Source organism: Elephantulus edwardii, unplaced genomic scaffold, assembly GCF_000299155.1.
Source record: "Elephantulus edwardii isolate Elephantulus edwardi_28Jun2011 unplaced genomic scaffold, EleEdw1.0 scaffold00127, whole genome shotgun sequence".
Lineage (NCBI taxonomy): Eukaryota > Metazoa > Chordata > Mammalia > Macroscelidea > Macroscelididae > Elephantulus > Elephantulus edwardii.
In genome coordinates, this window is record NW_006399877.1 from 624,595 (window position 1) to 642,804 (window position 18,210).

The 18,210-nt window shown below is 49.5% G+C and overlaps 1 protein-coding gene and 1 pseudogene across 1 annotated transcript; one reads left to right on the forward strand and one right to left on the reverse strand.

Annotated features, from left to right (window-relative positions):
* Positions 1–9,328: 9,328 nt before the first annotated feature.
* On the forward strand, positions 9,329–10,612 carry LOC102856763 (annotated as a pseudogene).
* A 3,926-nt stretch (positions 10,613–14,538) lies between these two features.
* GPR35 (G protein-coupled receptor 35) lies at positions 14,539–15,456 on the reverse strand. The gene has a single exon (XM_006893497.1). The coding sequence runs from the start codon at positions 15,454–15,456 to the stop codon at positions 14,539–14,541; it is 918 nt and encodes a 305-aa protein (XP_006893559.1).
* Between the last annotated feature and the right edge of the window lie 2,754 nt (positions 15,457–18,210).

The following is an 18,210-nucleotide window of genomic DNA, read 5'->3' on the forward strand; positions in this document are numbered from 1 at the left end:
ATATTGAGCCTCAATCCATATTGAAGGATTCTGTCCTTGACCTTCTGCAGCAAGTGCTTCAGGTCCTCTTCAGTTTCAGCAAGCAGGGTTATATCATCTGCGTAATGCAAGTTGTTGATGAATCTTCCTCCAATCCTGATGCCACATTTCTCCTCATCAATCCCAGACTCCTGGATAATCTGTTCTGCATATAAATTGAAAAGGTATTGAGAAAAGACACATCCCTGGCATACAGCCTTCCCAATTTTAAACCATGCATGTTTCCTTGCTCTGTTCTGAAGATGCCTCCTGGTTCAAGTATAGGTTTTGTATTAGCAAGATCAAGTGTTCTGGGATTCCCATTCTTCTCAGAGTTAGTCACAGTTTGTTGTGATCCACACAGTCAAATGCCTTTGCATAATCAATGAAACACGGATAGACATTCCTCTGTTACTCACTGCTTTCAGCCAAGATCCATGTAACATTTTCTACAATATCCCTAGTACAACGACTCCTTCTAAGTCTGAACTTCTGGCAGTTCATAAACTTGTTCATAAACAGTTCATGGTGTCAAGACGTCAAACAGTAACATAACGTCCCATTTCTCTCCTCTTCTCCCATTCTGTGTGTATGTCTGTTGACTGAATGCTTTGAGTGCTTGTGAAGAGGCTCCATGGCTGACACTACTCCAGAGCCACAGAGTTTGATTGGGTCCCCACGCGTGTTTCTATGGCGTTGTCATACAGGTTAGTGGCAATTTGGGGGATCCTCTAGGGACCTCAACCAGGCCTGGGCTTGATATGGACATGCCTATTGTTAAAACACACTTTTACCCCACGAGGGGAACAGCTGGAGGGACACCTACATGGACTAAGGGGAAAGACCTTCTGTTGTCCATTTCCATCCATTTTGTGTGTATATCTGGTCATCAGTAGTGTGTTCTCATTCTTCCTATCACTGCTACCTCTATTCTGGGAGAGTCCTTGCTGAGAGTTATCTGGCATCTCTTCCCATCAAGAATTCTTTGCCCCAGTTCTGCCTCTCCCTATTCTTCTGACTCTGCCTCTCTACTCTCAGACTCCTTTTCTGATTTCTCTCATTCACTCAGAAAGTCTTATTTGTTGATAAACTTTTCCAGGTACTGTTCAGAACAGTCCCCAGGCATTTTGCCTCTGGGCATTTTGAACTCCTTTGGGATTTAAGCTTGTCCACACTGCACTCTTGTCTGCGCATATATCCAATATTTCAAAAAATCGCAGTCCTGCATCAGGAGCCCACCCAAGCACCAGGTGCTTCTAAGCTATTGCTTGGGATAGAGGACACCCACACCATCTTTTGGCCTTTCTCAGAATCTGAGACTTCCAACTTTCAGAGGATGCTCTGAAATCTCAGCTGCCCTCTCACAGGGGTAGTCAAATGTCTAAGTCCCAAGGGACAGCCCCTTGGGTTGCCTCCTTTTGAATCTTTCAAACCTGGGCCTGGCTGAGGACCTCCACCCCAAGAGACTAATCTTTTAATGTAACCAAACGTGCCACAATCTCAGCTAAATAACAATTCTCGATAGCCTGAAAACAGAACTTTTCATTTCAGTACCCTTTATGATCTTAACAATTTCTGCCAACTAACTCCGAGATGACCAAATGTCCAAATTTTCCTTTACTTATGCTCCAGTCTCTCTCTGTGTAAATCCTGTCAACCTGTGCAGGTTCTCTTAGCCCATTGTAAAGTAACTTTTAGTATTTGCTTTTATTTCTTTACTTTGGTGTCTTTTCCAATTGGCTTATCTTTGAAAAGTATTGTTCTTTCATGATTTAAAAAGTGTAGGTATATGTATGTATATACATATATGTATCTATATTTTTAAATCGTATTAATTTTACCAAGTGAAACCAAGCCATACTGGTTTTGAGCCAATTAAGAATATTGTCATTACTAAAATAAAATAGCATTTTGGGGTAGTAAACACACATGAAATAACTTAGTATATCTAGACTACTGAACAAAAACCACCTTGGGAATAAAAGTTAAAAGTTTTAGCATAGTATGAAATTCAAGAGGGAAAGCAAAATAACTGGTAAGAAGTTTTGTGTATTTTTTGTTTAAAAGAGAAAATGAGAGTAGTTTTGCTTTAAAGTAGAATGTCTGCTTGTTCTAGAATATGAAAGAGAGTAAAAGCTAAATACGAAGGTGTATAGTAAGTTGTAGAAGGCTTGAGGGGAAATGAATTTTACTTGCTTTCATTTATAATACCTACAAATAATAAGTTTGAAAATAAATAATGAAATGTTTTGAAATTTTTATATTACATCAGTTGTAGTAGATTTATTCATAAAATGGAGAAAAGACTGGTTTTACACTGCAAAATGTTACATGGGCAATATGCTGGCCTCTCCCAGACACAGGCCTGAAACTGCAGCCAAAATTTTTACCTAATCTTCCAGTTAAAAAAGAAATTTTAAAAAGAATCTTCTGAAACTAAAATATCACCTTCCTTTTCCAACCCTAACCTGCAGATAAAATATCTCTCTTTCCTTTTTCTGACCCCACCCAGTAAATAATCCCACTTACCAGCCTCTAGATCAAACATCATAGATAAAGGGATCAAACTCCTCTGCCCTTCCCTTCCCTCCTCCCAACCCACCCCATACCCATTCCAGCACAGTACCCTTTATCAAAACTCAGCCAACCAATTCCTATAAAATATAAAATCTATCCAACAACACCCTTCTTTCTCTTTTTTGTCAAAACCTATTTTTTCTCTCTCTTTCAAGGTATAATTTCTTCTGTTTTTCTAACATACTCTCTGTACTGATAAGCTAACGCTTCCTCTAAGTAAGAATTTTAAAAAAGTTTTTAACTTTTATTGAAACAAGTTTTAGAATTGTATTTTATTTCCTTTTTCCTTAAAACATTTTCTACCCACTTTAAATATTTCAGCCAGAGTTCAGAACTGAAAAATTTTTCAAATTTCTCTCTTCCTTTTTGTTTTAAGTTGAATATAGCACTAGTTTAAAGCTCATATATTCTGTATATTTTAAAATTATCAATTGAAAAATGGAACTTAAAAAATAGCTATTAGAAATTACATGCAAACTTGTCTCATTAAAATGGACATTACTGGTAGAAAGGATTAACTTTCTTCTGGACACTAGTATGAGTCATTCTATCTTGAGATTTTTTAGCAACCTTCTTTCCCTCTGCCAACTTAGTACTGCAGACCTTAAAAAAACAACCCTGTACAATTACCTACCTCCCCAGCAAGGGGCACTCTCCTAGCTACTTATTTATCATTCAATCAGCTCCTGATATCAACAAGAAACTAAAAAGGCTGAGGCTGGCCCCAAACACCCATTCAAGACCTTGTAAATATAGCCTTTAAAGTTTTTAATGCCCGAGAGGAACAGGCAGAGGTTGATAGGGAGACTCATGCCTGTCACAAAGCAAATCTGAAGACCCAAGCCCTGAGAGCTGCCCTACAGCCAGCAGCAGTGGTGAGTGGTCAGAAATCACCTCCTCATTCAACGAGCTGGTTACTTCCTGGTGCATGCTTCAGGTGTGGCAATGAGGGCCATTGGGCTAACTGCTGCCCTAACCCTACCCCTCCAACATGGTCTTGCTCTATCTTTGGGATACAGGCCCATTGGAAGGCCAACTGCCCTTTGGTTTCTAGTCACAGTAGGGCAGCCCCTCCAACAAACCTGGTTCCCATCCCCCATGACCTTTTAGGCTTGGCCCCTGAAGATTGAAGATGCCCAGGTTTGAGAACCCCTATTGCCAAGCCCAGGGTAACCCTTCAGGTAGCAGGTAAGCAAATTTCCTCTCTGATTGGCATGAGGGCTACCTTCTCAGTGCTCCCTTCCTTCTCAGGTCCTCTTTTTCCTTCCCAGGTCTCAGTAATGGGGACTTATGGTCTCCCTTATAAGCCTTTTCCCACTCAACCTCTCCTCAATACCTTTGACAAATGAGTACTTACCCATTCCTTTTTAATTATCCCTACATGCCCAACTCTGTTGCTAGGTAGAGATCTCCTGTCTAAACTTGGAGCTGTGTTTCACTGAGAGTCAAGCAAACTTAGTCGCCTGACCAGCCTTTAGTTCTATCCCTCTTAGGACTCCTTCCCTTTGAGGCCCTTTCTACACTATTCTATCTTCAGACATGGTCAACCCCATTCTATGGGATCATTCCACTCCATCTGTAGCCTCTCACCACCAACCTGTTCTTGTTATTCTGATAGACCCCTCCTCTTATCCTGCTATATTCCAATTCCCTATCTTCACACAACACACAAAGCCTTAAAACCCATTATTACTTGCATACTTTCCAATAAGTTTCTCATCCCCTAGTGTCCTTTCTTTTTTGTGTAGCCCCTCATATTAGCTTTCACAAATTCACCCTGCTCAACTTCTTAATTTTTTTGGCCTCCAAGGGATGCAGGGTATCCCCTTCCAAGCCCCAACTGTCTCTCTCCAGTCACGTATCTTGGTTTTCAATTGACCCCCACCATCAGAAGTTTAATGGCCTAGTCATTGAAAGCCTCCAGACACCCCACACTGCTGATCAAATTTTCTCTTTTCTTGGCTTTATCAGTTTCCTTAGACACTAGATTCCCAACTTTTCCTTACTAGAAAAACCCCTTTATGATGTGGCAAAAGCCAACCCACAAGGACCCCTAGATTCACCCCATATCGTTAAAAAAGCTTTCCTCAAGCTCCAGCATCTCCTCTTACAGTCCCCACCCCTCACGTTGCCAAATCCATCTAAACCTTTCCATCTATACACTGATGAGCTCCATCTACTTTTTCTCGTTAACTCTGATATTAGCCTCTCTCAATCATTCCCCCTCAACCCAGCCACCCTACTTCCTATAAATATCTCGATTTATTATGACCATACCTGCCCTGAAGTCCTTGAAGATATGGGCTCTTTACTTCCCTCCCTATCTGACCAACCCAGACCACACTCTGTTTGTTGACAGCAGTTTACTGTCAGATAGCCTATGTTGTAGTTTCCATAAACAGAGTGTGGGAAGCAGCAACTTACTTCCTATTGCCTTAGCTAATATCTGAGTAAAACCCCACTCACCGTCCTTTCTGAGCCCCTTTGAGTTTATGTACAGCCAACTGTTTCTGCTGAATCATAACCTATCCACTGAACCCCCTCTTTTAGCATCATTTCTTCCTTTCTCTCCCTCATTAGGCAATTACTCTGGGAATACACAAACTGCTGCATACCCAGACCCTCACCTGAAAGTCTAGACCAGACAGCCAGAGTTGCCCCAGGAGATTCCATCCTCATCAAAAAGCGTGCACCTAAACCTCTTCAACCACACTAAGACAGACCTTACACAGTCATCTTAACTACCCCTACAGATGTTAAAGTCATACCCCATTTATATCACCTTTCCCAGGCCAAACATACTACTCTCACTAAGCAGACCTCCTACACCTCTCAAATGGTGGGCCTCACTACTCTTCACTTCACTCAGATCCCAAGACCTAAGTAGCTCTTCATATTGTGACTAATTGCTCCCTGCCTTTTTGAATTCTTACTTCACAGGATAGAAGAAATTACCAACTTGAACCAGCTGCTGTGACATCCATATTCTGCCCTGTCTGCTGGTCCTGGGCCAACCCAATCCAGACTCTGAGCCAAAGATCTTCACCCCTGTTCATCAGTAAGTAGCTAGAATAAAGATATGTTGCCCTTTTTCTCATTAAAGAGGCTGGACTGTCAGGCCCAGACCAAGGTCAAAGGAGGCAAAGAAAAGATTCAAAGAATATCAACATGTCAACAAAGTGAGTGAATGGCCTCACCCACCTGATTAAACCACAATGGAATGCTCCTCCCTTCCTTCCTAAAGACCCTTACTATAAAAATCATCAATTCTGTTTCTATCATTCCTATTCACTGTCCAACTCTCTGACGCATAGCATGTAATTGCGAAGACTATAGCCCGCATCAGGCACACCTTAGTCTCCAACCTGACATCCTTGCTCTTCAGTACTCCTGAGAGGTCCCTCACAGCTGATTTTCCCAATGCAACTCATCTCTTGATTTCCTGGCTGCTGTTACCAAGAGTGTTGACTGTGGAGCCAAGTAAACGAAAACTGTTAACTATCTCAATCTCTTCCCCATCAATACTGATGCTGCCAGTTGGCCCAGTGGTGAGAATCTAGGACTGGATAAGATATTTAAACTCTTTGATGTATGTGTTGGGGCCACTGGAGAAGGTGCCAAGGCACTTCTCTAATTGCAATAGATCAATGAGAGAGGAGGAGATATGAACATGGACTATACCCAAAGCTCCTGTTACCTCAAAGGGGTGGAGGGGGGTCAAGGATCAAGTAGAAGAGTTTAGTGCAGAGGGGGTGGGTAGGGGTCGTCATGAACACGTGAGCAGAGGGGACAGGAGGGATTTTTTTTTTAAATGATCAGTAGAGCTAGAGGCTTGGTTTGAAGAGTCTGTAGGACTAGAACCAGGTGCTTGGCTGAGAGGGAGCTAGGAACATAAGGAGGCGGACTAGTCAAAGTCAGGATTATTGGAGGATGGAGGCTGTAGGTTAGGGGGTTTGTGGAGAAGATAGAGGAGAGAAAGGAAACAGGAGAAGCGTGGAAGCTTTAACCAGAAGAACTTGGTGAGTGTTGCAGGATTGAAGGAGGGTTACAAAGTTTAATAAATGGGGGGGGGGGGGTGTTTGTGATTTGGTTCCCCCACCCCACCCTGCTCCTGGTTTGACATATTCCTCCAATCCCAAGGATAAAAGTTTGGAAAGGAGGCAGCCTAAGGGAGTAGATTCAGATGGCCTAGACAGATCGGAGCCCATGACGGGGCAGAGAGTAGGAAGGAGTCTGAAAGGCAGAGAGCATTCCCTGTGCCAGACAGGACTCCATGGAAATATCGCCAACTCTGGTCAAAGTGTCCTTGGACTGGGGCAGGACATGGGAGAGTCTTCTCAGCCAGGCCTGGGCTTCGAGACAGAGAAAACGAGACAGACTCATAGAAGTACAGAATCTCTCCTTACCTGTAAGGATCTCTTCTCACATCGGTGGGGTCTTGGCAGGCACAGGAAGGAGGCACCTGAAGGCCCAATTGACCAAGAGGGATTGTCCTCCTGCCCAGGTTTGGCACCAATTGAAAGGTTTTGGATCGAAGCCAAGAACCACGCCGAGGTAGAAACATTTCTGAGTTTATTGTGCGCTGGGCTACTTAGCAAGGGGAGTAGCACTGGGGGTTGGGCTTAGGGGACCTTATATGGGGTTTTAGCAAGTGTGTTTCAGGGGTTGTGAGATGGGTTGGCGTTGCAGTAGCTCACTGGTGCATAAGTTTCTGGTTTCGGAGAAGGTCCTAATATGGGAATTTCTGAGTTCTGATTCTGGAAAATATCCTGACATTGGATTTTCTGAGTTTTGCTTTCTGAAAATGTCCTGATGTAGGGATTTCTGAGTTGAGCTTCAACCTCCATTTTTATTTTCAGCCTAACAGTGTCCTGCAGTGTCCTGACCCCAGGCTTACATCTTCATTGTCCTGCCGCGGAGAGCAGGCAGTGACTGCAACTTATCCTTTTCCCAGACTTTCCAGAAGCTTCTCAAACACCGGTCTTTCTCTCCTATGCTACCTGTTCCACTGGTAGTGCAGGGCTTTGCAGCTTAACACACCCAACTGCTAACTGAACGGTTGGTGGTGTGAACTAACAATGAGGTTCTTCCTATCCAGCCCGGAGACCATGGGAAGCAGTGCTGTGCCCCACAAAGTCGCTAGGAGTCAGAAGCGATTCCACAACAGTGGGTCAGTTATACATTCGGGGTACTCTGGCTGCGATGCACCAACAGTGTCCCCCAACACTCTGCCTGCAGAAGACTGGAGGCAAGGCGTCCTCAGGAGGAAAGGCCCCCCGAGGGCTGTGGGATATCAGGCTTGGAGGAAGGTGGTTTGGGGCTATAACAGTGGAAGATAAAGGCCCACTGCACTCCTCTGACCGTGGTCTTCTTCCTCCAATGGCCTCTTACCTACACCACTGGCCACTGTAGTGAAGCCCCAGCAGGGACAAGATGGCTCTTCCTGAGGGGGCTGGACCCAAAGCCGAGAGCCTGGAGCATGGCCTTCCACCCACAAGAAACCATCACCCTAATTGCCTGCTGTCCACAGCCCTCACCCCACAAGATGGAGCCTGGGACCCAGTGTACACAGACAGCCAGGGATGGTCAATGCCTCGTCAGGGCCTTCAGTCAGAAGACCAGGGTCTGGAGGAAAGAGCATCTGGGGAAATGGGGGTCGGGAAGGAATTGGAAACATGGACCTGACCGACTCAGAGACTGGCCACAAAGGAAGAGGATGCTCTCTATAAGGGGTAATCACCTAAAGCCAGAAAGAGCTCTCCACTTGTGACCAACAAAAAACAAAACAAAACAAATGAAAAGCCCACAAACCTCAGGAGCATCATCCTAATGTGAAGATGAGCCAACGCTTAGGAGCGGAGAGAAAGCCCAGAGGGGCGTGGACTTGGCCATGGAGCCGAGACATGACATCAAGTGCACAAGCAACAGGACGGACAGATAGAGCGGACTTCATGAGGAAAACAAACGCGCATGGAAATGCTCAACGAAAAACAAAGAGCTTTAGCATCCGGCCACCTCCAGACTAGGGCGCAGCTTCCTTACCGTGTGAGGGCACCTGGCAGCGGGGCGTGGGCAGCCAGGGCACAGGAGCTGCTGACCTTCTGTCAGGACCTGTGGGAAGGGCTGAGGCATGGGGGAGCTGAGGGCCTTCAGGACCCAGGGCTCCCAAGGCCTGATTGAGTTAGCGAGGACCACCCCCCCACTCACCCCAGGAGGGTTCTGATGGCGACAGGTCCAACCGCCCATCACCGCTGCTCGGCACCCGCTCCCTTTCCCACCCTGAGACCAGGCGGTCCCGCATGGCGAGTGCCACGTGCTGATGCTGACCTCCGGAGTGATGCCTGCAGCTTCGTCCTGTGGAGACCCATGCCCTCATTCCGCACGCTGGGTGCATGGTCATCCAGGGTCTCCAACGACTCCTGGGGCCCCGCAGCCTGAGGCGAACGGTGCAGTGCCAGCTGAACTGTGACCAGACGCTGTGGAGGTAACGCCAGTGTCTTATAAAGCAGGTGCTGGGTGTTCAGGTGCGTCCCAGGCCCAATGCCTCAGATGCTGCCGCGCTCACTCCCCAAAGCCCAGGGAGTCCTCATCCTCAGCAGCTTCAGGCATGACTTCTGGTCGATGGCGAGCTGCCTGCTGCACAGGTTCTTTCCTTCAGTTGTTGGACCCCAAGGAGTTTCAGGGCAGTGACCCTCGAGAAGAATGCAGCTTGGAAGATGGAGTGTGCTAACTAATGCCTCCTCTGGCCAAGTTCTCCCAAACCAAATACCACGGAGGTGGAAGCTGCATTTTGTTGGGGACCACGCTGGCCTTATACTTTTCCTGGAGGAGAATCATTACTTAGTCTCAGATTCTTACTTCATCTTCAAGAAGATGTGGAAATTGAAGGCCCAAAAGAGTCCTGAATGCAAAGTTCTGTCCCTGGGACCTGGACGTCTAGTCACGGTGTCTATGTCATTGCTGGCAAAGCAGAAGTGAAAACCTGGAAATCCACAGAGCACAATATGGGTCTAGCCCTGACCCCAGATGCATATGCACAGACACGTTCTGGACTTGTTTGTTGTGCTGTCATATGCTGTCAGTCACTTGCAACAGTGACCCTATGCACAAGAACTCTGAACCCCGTCCTATCTTGAGCCAACCTCATTGTCTCTGACACATCTACCCCAATGACCCATTACTGAGTCAATGCATCTCATCCACAGTCTACCTTTCCTGCACTCTCCGTCCACCTTTCCAAGTATGATGTCCTTCTCCAAGGACTGGTCCATCCTAGTAACATGTGTATAGTATGTCAGACAGAGCTTCACATTTCTTGCCTCCAAGGAGCAGCTTGGTTTCACCCTCTCCAGAACAGACCTATTTGTTCTTACGGTGGTCCATCATATTCAATATGCTTCTCCAGGACCACAACTCAAAGGAATTGATGTTCTTCTATTATTCATAGTCATTGTCCAGCTCTCTGACGTATGGCAAGTAATTGTGAAGACCATGGCTTGGATCAGGTGCATCTTAGTCTCTAGACTGACATTGTTGCTCTTCAGTACTCTGGAGAAGTCCTGACAGTAGATTTCCCAATGCAATTCTTCCTTTGATTTCCTGACTACTGGTGCCAAGAGTGTTGATTGTGGAGCCAAGCAAGCTATAATTGTTAATAATCTCAATCTCTTCTCTTGTTTGTCGTGATTCTGGATTTATGATGATTATCACGGGATTGGACTCTTCAATACTTGACTATATTTTGTCTTCCAAAATTCTGTGAAGTGCTGGTTCCTAGAGTTCCTGAGATTTTTCCTTCTGAAGACTGTGGTTTGCACCATAAGAAACCCTGTAGACCATCCACTCAGAGTGCCCAAATTGAGTCCCTTTTAAATAACAAGAAACAATACTTGTTTCCAGAAACTCTGGACAGCAGTGAGAAGGTCACTGTGGTAGCCCTTTCCCCTCCTGGAAAGATGGAGGGTGGGGTGATATTAGGGACCATGAACTTTGTAGAAGTTACAGAAGGCTGCAGTGAAACATCACAATTATAAAAGCAAAAGGGACAGTCTTCTGTTTGATATTTGTTCAAACAGGATGTACAGCTGAATCAAGAAAAGAGTTTAGGAACTGTTCCCCAATTTAATAAAAAAAGATTCTTATAAAAGGTGTCCCAATATAGTAATCATTTCTACTTATATGATTAAGATTTAAAACTTGAGGTTCCCATTTCAGGTTTCTTCAAAGTTCACCCCCGTGTGCTAAAAGGAATCACTATTGCTAATTGAGCATAGGGGAAATGGCATCTATTAACCTTTTTATCTGGAACTTTGAACACTTTTCCACTTGCCAGCTCTATGTTTATTGGAAGCAAGAGTGGCAATCCGCTTCCTAAATAACATGCCACTGGAAACCCTATGAACTTTGAGAAACTATAATTATCGAAAGCTTCTGGTCTTTTGTTCATAGGGTCACTATCAGTCATGCTCAATTCGACGACAAGTATAAGAAGTATAAGAGAGTTCTGGTGGCCTACTGACAAGAAACTGCACTGCAATCCTGAAGGCGCGGGGCTCAAGGCCACCAGCCACCCCGCAGCACGATGGGCAATCTCCTCTCATGCGATTAACTTCCTCTGAAAACCCTCCGAAGAGTCAGATATGGGTCGTTCCCGACCCAATGGTAAACAACAACAACCAGTATGAATAAAGAGCTTTTTTGTTGTTGTTTGTTGTCTTTTTTAAATTATTATTAATTTTAATGAAAATTTACAGAGATTTTGTATTTCCATTCATTCATTGTTGCACTTTTCTCCCTGCCCACCTACTCCCTTCCAATTTGTTCTTCTCTTTGAAAAGTAAAAGAAAAATTCTTTCATTGTTAGCCAATTCCTCCCCCCAAGTGCACTCCAGTATGCAGCCTTTGTTCTGGACTCCTGCCATGACAATAATACCTAATCAACTCAGTCAGGAAAGCACAAACAGCCCAATTTTAAAATTGACAAAAGACTTGAAAAACATAATTTCTTCAGAGAAGATAAACAAATGTGAACATGAAGCACACTGAAAGGTTCTTGTCCTCCTTAATAGCCAGATAAATGCAGATTAAAACCACAATGAGGACTTTGCCCTGAGCAGGCTGTGTTCTAATGTGGAAATCAGTGAGCATTAGTGAGTATGGAGAGAGATGGGCCCCTCCCATGTCTGCATGTTGCAAAACTGCACAGCTGCCATGGGAACCAGGGCTTTGCTTCTCCCAAAATTACGTGTGGCCCAGTAATCCCACCACTAAGTTTATCTACCCAAGCAACTTGTTGTGTGTACCAACACGTGTGTACCAAAGTTTATTGCAGCACTGTTCACAATAGCTGGGGACACGAGTGGATCAACAGGCAGTGGGGGAACACAGAACAGAAGCCATCAAGAGTCACAGAGTCCCATCCCCCACAGCACGGATGGCCCCTGAAATTTTTTTTTTTTACTTGAGAAATAAACCAAACACAAAAAGTCACATTTTCTAGCATCCCATTTGAGCAAAATATCTAGACGAGATAAAGCCATGGAGATGGGAGACAGGCTGATGGTTGGCCAGGAGCCGTGGGGGAGGGCATTGTTGCTGTTAGGGGCCACTGAGTCAGCAACACCTCAGAGTGACCCTGGCAGCAGATGGAAGCTGTCCGGAACCGTCCTCAGAACCAGCGTCACGGTGACAGTCCATCTCCGTGAGGGTCCTCCTCTCTCCATCCCTGACCCTCTGCCTTCCCTCCAGTCTGCGTTTAGTCACCGATTATGCCAAAGCTGGGCAGTCACCCCTCGTACAATTGTCAACATCTGAAAAGCCTCTGGAGGGTCAGCTATGGGTCGATTCCAGCTCAAGGGCATTCACCCACTGTTGTAAATGTCTGATGTCTTAGCTACAATATTGTGGTAAGCTGGATTTGGGAGCCTGTATTAATAACTTCTTTGAGACTAAAGTAGAAATAAAAGAAAAAGGAGAAACAAATTGTAAAGTCTCATGCTCAATTACTAACCACACTATACTTCAGTGTACATTTTATAAAACAACCTTGTTGCTAAATTCATAGGACCTAAGAAATACTATGTTTAAACTACTTACAACCACATCACATCAGAGCTGGTCAAAAACCTCAGAAGGAACTCTGTGTGCTGGATGGAGGTCCTCGGTGTGACCTCCGCCTCCTGTAGTGCTCCTGCTGGCGCCTGAAGCAGTGACCTCTGGAATTGTGGTTGAGACTCATGTACCACCAACCTTCTACACCTGAAGGCTATGGTGCAAACAGTTCAGATGAGCAGCTTCTGATGAGAAGGCTAAACGTTCCAGTCCATCCATGGGGCAAGTTGGCAGAAAAGCTTGGGCAGTTAATTCTAAAAACACCCTGAGAAGCACGTCCTACCCTGACCACATGGGGGCATCAGGAGTCAGAGCTGATGCCATGATCGCTGCCCCTGTCCACCCTGTAGACCATGTCCTGCCCTGACCACATGGGGGCGTCAGGAGTCAGAGCTGATGCCCTGGTTCCTGCTTAAGATTGCACACCACCCTTGACCCTTTGGTGGGAAGCAGCTGGGTTCTGGGCTATTCCCTGGCCTGTCCCTGTTCAAGTTCTGTCTTGTGCAGCCGCCCAGCCTTGGGCGCTGTCCCTGGGCCCTCCTTGTCCAGAATCTGCCCTCCAGGTCCTATTCATTTGGCTTCTGTCCTGTACAGCTAGCCAGCCCTGGGCGCTGTCCCTCAGGTACTTCTCATCCAGCTTCTGCCTATGCTTCCCAGCTGGGCTCTGGGCCATCCTCCAGGCCCTCTTCATCCAGGGACTGTCCCATGTAGCCATCCAGCCCTGAGTGCTATCTCCTAGGCCCTCTCTGTCTGGGATCTATCCTGTGCAGTTCTGTCCAGCCCTGGGTACTGTCCCTCAGACCCTCCTTGTCCAGGATATGTCCTGTCTAGCCCTGGGTGCTGCCAAGGATGGCAGACAACACTTCATGGAGGACATAGAGGGCCACCCTCAGGGGTCACTGTTCCCCTGGCCTCTCATTTACAGGGTTTGCCTGGGCTCAGCCTCCAAGCTCAGCTTTTCCAGGATGGGCAGAGCCAGGCAGGGGCTCTGGCAGGATGGCAAAATACGGTGGAGTGGGTCTGTGGACCGGGTTAGAGGCTGGATGGCTCAGTGGGCAGAGGCTACTAGGCTTGGTCCCTGGGGTCAGCTAACGTGTTCTGGGATTGCTAAGACGAGGAGAGCCAGACCCTGTACCTCCCAGCCACCAGACTCCCAATGAGTCAGCCTGTATCACACCACAGACACACAAGTTCTAGATGGCTATGGGGGGAGGTTAGCCTTAGAGCTGCTGGTAGACTGCAGTGGAGTGGAGAGGAGGGCGTGGCCAAGTCCAGGTGGTGACCCAGCTCTGACCATTGCCATGGGCTCTAGGCTGGAGCTGCTGTCAGGGGAGGCAGCTGCGCTCGGCTCACACTGCTGTTACACCTGCCCCACAGTCAGGGGCCCTGCTCCCAGCCTCAGTACACACACAGAGATGGGGGAGCAGCATATCCGTCAGAAGCTGTGACCCCAGACCTCCTCACAGCTGGGTGGGGGAGGTGAGACAATGACAGGAATAGGGAGGCCTCCAAGTGAGAGCCGAGGCCCCTGGGGAAACAGCCTCAGTTCTCCCAGCCTGGCCTCCTTTTCCTCCAGGAGCTCCACCTTGCACCTTCGTGGGGAGCTTTAATCTACACCTTCACCCACCAGATGGCCTCTGTGCTCCACGTGTGCCTGCCAGCTGTCCAGGTGGGTAAGCCATTCAAGCCTGTGGCTGGCCTGGCTCAGGCCTCACCTCTCTGCTCTGTCCCCGTCTCTCTCCCCATCCCACAGGTCCCCAGAGGCCCTAGGGCTTTTGCATGGTGACCACAGTGCCCCCCAGCACCACCAGAAAGCCTGGCCACAGCGTGCTCCTAAGTAAGGGTCATGGACAGGGAGGTCTGGCTCTTGTGGGCCTTGACCCTAGGGTTGGCCACGCGGGCCTCCTGGAACTCCTTGGCCATGTAGTAGTAGCAGATGGCGTCCAGGCAGCAATTGGAGTTGGACAGCATGGAGGTGAAGTGGATTGAGGAGGTGATGATGGCCTGGTACTGGGAGCAAGTGGGTGGGTTCATGGCCAGGAACACGGTCAGCACCAGGTGCAGTGGCAGGAAGCAGACTATGAACACCACCAGGTTGGCCCAGACCATGCGAGTGGCCTTCTGGGTGGCCTCCACCTGGGCCGAGTCTGCTGCTGGCCGCTGGGCCAGGCCAGTCACCACCTGCAGAGAGCAGAAGACGAGCACAGGCATCGGCAGGTAGAAGCCCAGCAGCGAGAAGATCACCATGTGGTTCGACGACTGGCCAAAGAAGCAGCCTCTATTCTCCTGCATGCCCAGCAACGAGCGGACCACCAGCGAGCCTCCCACCAGCACCCAGAGCAGAGCGCACACGGCCACCGCCTGGCGGGGCGAGCGGAGCCCGCGGGCGCACAGCGGGTGCCGCACGGCCAGGTAGCGGTCCACGGCGATGGCCGTGATGAGGCTGATGCTCATGTACCTGTTGAGCAGGTAGATGCCCTGGGAGAAGGAGCAGAAGAGCGCGTCCTGCGTCTCCGTCTTCAGGGTGTGCAGCACGAAGGGCAGGGCGCAGAGCAGCCACAGGTCGGCCGCCGCCAGGTTGACCATGTAGATGCGCGTCTCCGTCCACCGCGGCAGGCGGCAGCACAGCACCCACAGAGCCACGGCGTTGAGCAGCAGGCCGGCCACCAGCATCAGGCCTGTGTAGGCCATGGACAGGTAGGTGACCGAGGGTGGCCAGAACTTCTGGCTAAAGTTACAGGATATGTTCATGCTGCAAGTGCTCCAGAGAAGAGGAAGGGCCCAGAGGGCTTATCCACAGAACACGCGCTGGAGGGAGGCCCGGTCTCTGCCTGCTGGATCAGTGGAGAAACAGGCATTCACACACTGGACACCCGGAATCAAGCACAGTGTAGCCCAGAGGGGCCCTGCTGTTGGACAGAAAGGATGGCAGGAGGTGCCCTGTCTCCCACCCAGCACACTGGCCCATCCTACAGCCCCAGGAGCCAGGCCCATCATCTCTCAGGACAGGGAGCCCGGACAGCGGGGACCACAGAGGCCGACCGCCACGCCCAGCTCTCAGCAAGGAGGCTCAGAGGTGGCCAGACCTCGTGCCAGCTCAACAGTCCCCAGACAAAGCCCAGGTCCCACTGCCCTGGATCCCACCCCTGCAGCCAACAGCAGGTGCAAAGCAGTCCACTCACCCCTGCACCCCGTATGGGAAGACCCTTGACCTCTGAGAGACATGGAAACCTGCCTTGGAGGACTCATTCCCATAACTGTTCTGGGGACCATTAAATGCCCTGCCTTTGTGGAAGCTCCTGACCAGCCACCTGCCCTCCAGTTCCTCTCCACTCTGCCTCGAGCTCCCCTAAGATGCTTGAACCTCCCCTAAGCACTCGGATCCTGGACACGTCTGGGCTGGAGGCAGTTAGCCAATAGACACTGCCTGTGCCTTGACCAAGTGGCCTCAAGTTGCTAGGCCCACAGCAGAGACCCAGGACAGTGGGGGCAGCCCAGGAAACCCCGGAAGTTTCTCAAAAGTCGATCTCTCCCTCCCTGCCTGTCTGCCCCAGATGCTGCGGCCAAAGCAGAGAGTCCACTCGTTGGGCTGAGAACAGGACGGGGTTGGCCATGGTCAAAGCTGCAGATGGACCCTGGGCTGGTCCAGAGCTGGAAGGGCTGCCTGCCCCTCGGGGCTGCTCTGGAGCTGAAGCTGTGCTGGCCCTGGCCTGGAGACAGTGACACACCCACTGCAGATCCTGGGGACAGACTGATAAGACAGCCAAGGTTTGGCCTCAGGATCTCCCCCGCCTGGCCTCCTGCCAGTTTCAGACTTTATCTGTCATGAAGGTCACTGAAGGGCAAGGTGCCCACTGGCCTGTGGGACACTCTGGAGTCAACCAGGGGTCCACACCTCGGGCTGAGAAGAGGCAGGTCTTCTGAAGAACTGTACCCAGGGTTATTTCTGATCCTGAGCTGTAACCTGCTTCTTCCCTGGTAAACCCCATGGGCACCACGGTCATCAACAAACATGACCAGACTCGCAGATAAGCAGAGAGTGTCATGGGGGCAGCTGGTGGCAGAAATGGTAAGACACCCCCTAAAGGACTCTGCTCTGAGCTGTCAATGCTGATGGTTTGCTGCCTGCAGCACCCCTGAGGTCAGGGGAGGCCAGGTACCTGCCCTAGGCCCTACAGCCCTAGGTCCCAGCTCCTCTGCATGGGCCCATCTCCCATCCTAGAACTTGTCACCAACCTGGAGGCCTCCGCAGCTAGCCCGCTTGCCCACTGCACCACTGCCTGCACTCGAGGCTGTGGACCCTCCCTGAGCACCCTTGCCCACAGAGGTGGCCACTCCATAGACAGTTCCCAAGGCCTGGTGGCGTCAGACAGACCTGCAGCCATGGTATGGCTCACCAGGGGGCAGCAGCAAGCAACAGCCCACCGTCCCCTCCCTGGACAGGCCCTCACTGCTCTCAGTCTTGACGGTGAGGGAGGGGATACAGACCCGGAGGGGGCACCTACGAGACAAGGAGGATGAGGTGGCTGGGCTCCTTGTCCCCCTGAGACTGTGGGGAGTGAGGACAAGGCCACACCCCAGGGTTCTGGGGGGAAGTACAAAATGTGACATCTTCAATTGTCCATATCTATTAAGACAGTAGACGTTGGAGAAGTACTGACACTTGGAGCATCTTGGGGCACACGTGATTTGGGGAGTACTGATCTGGAAGCCATTTTGCTATTCTTTGGGGTGCAAAGAACACCCAGACTTGGTTGTATAGGGGAATCACTACGACCTCCCCCAGGGACCTGAGTCCTAGAACATAATGACAGCTGAGGAGTCACTGGACACCTGTACAGCCCAGCAGTCAGCCACGCCCTGCTTTGCGAGCTCCCACACACCATTGGAGAACTCAGGGCTCCAGGGTGGGGACTGGGTAGCTGTGGCGCGAGCGGCCCACGCTTCCTCCTCACAAGGCAGCAGCTTCCACCCTGCTTCGTTTCCTCAGCAAGAGCTGGAAATGCCCACTTCCCTGAGCGCCCGTGGGGAGAGGACTGCGGTCAGGGAGGTCCTCACGCAGGCCTGCTGTCTGGCTCTGCAGCTTCCTACTCGCTGAGACTGGGGGCTGGGGTGGGGGTGTCTGTGTGTCAGCCCCCACCTCTGCCAGGCGACCACAGACACGACAGTGCCCGCCTTGAATTGGGGTCACACCCACAACATGGCTTTCACAGCTGGAAGACATCTTCCACCACCTGTTCACTCTTAACCCCCATCCTCGTTTCAGAGCCCCATCCAGACTGTCACCCTCACGGGGGCCTCCAAGGCTCTAGGCTCCCATCACAGTCCCCACGCCAATACCCCTCACAGCCACTCCCCACTTTGAGACTCCTCATAGGGCGCAACTCTGACACCCCTCACAGACCCCACTCTGAGGCCCCTCTCGGCCTCTACTCTGAGACCCCATCATAACTCCCTCCTCATTTTGAGACCCATCAGCCCCCTCACTCTGAGATCTCTCACAGT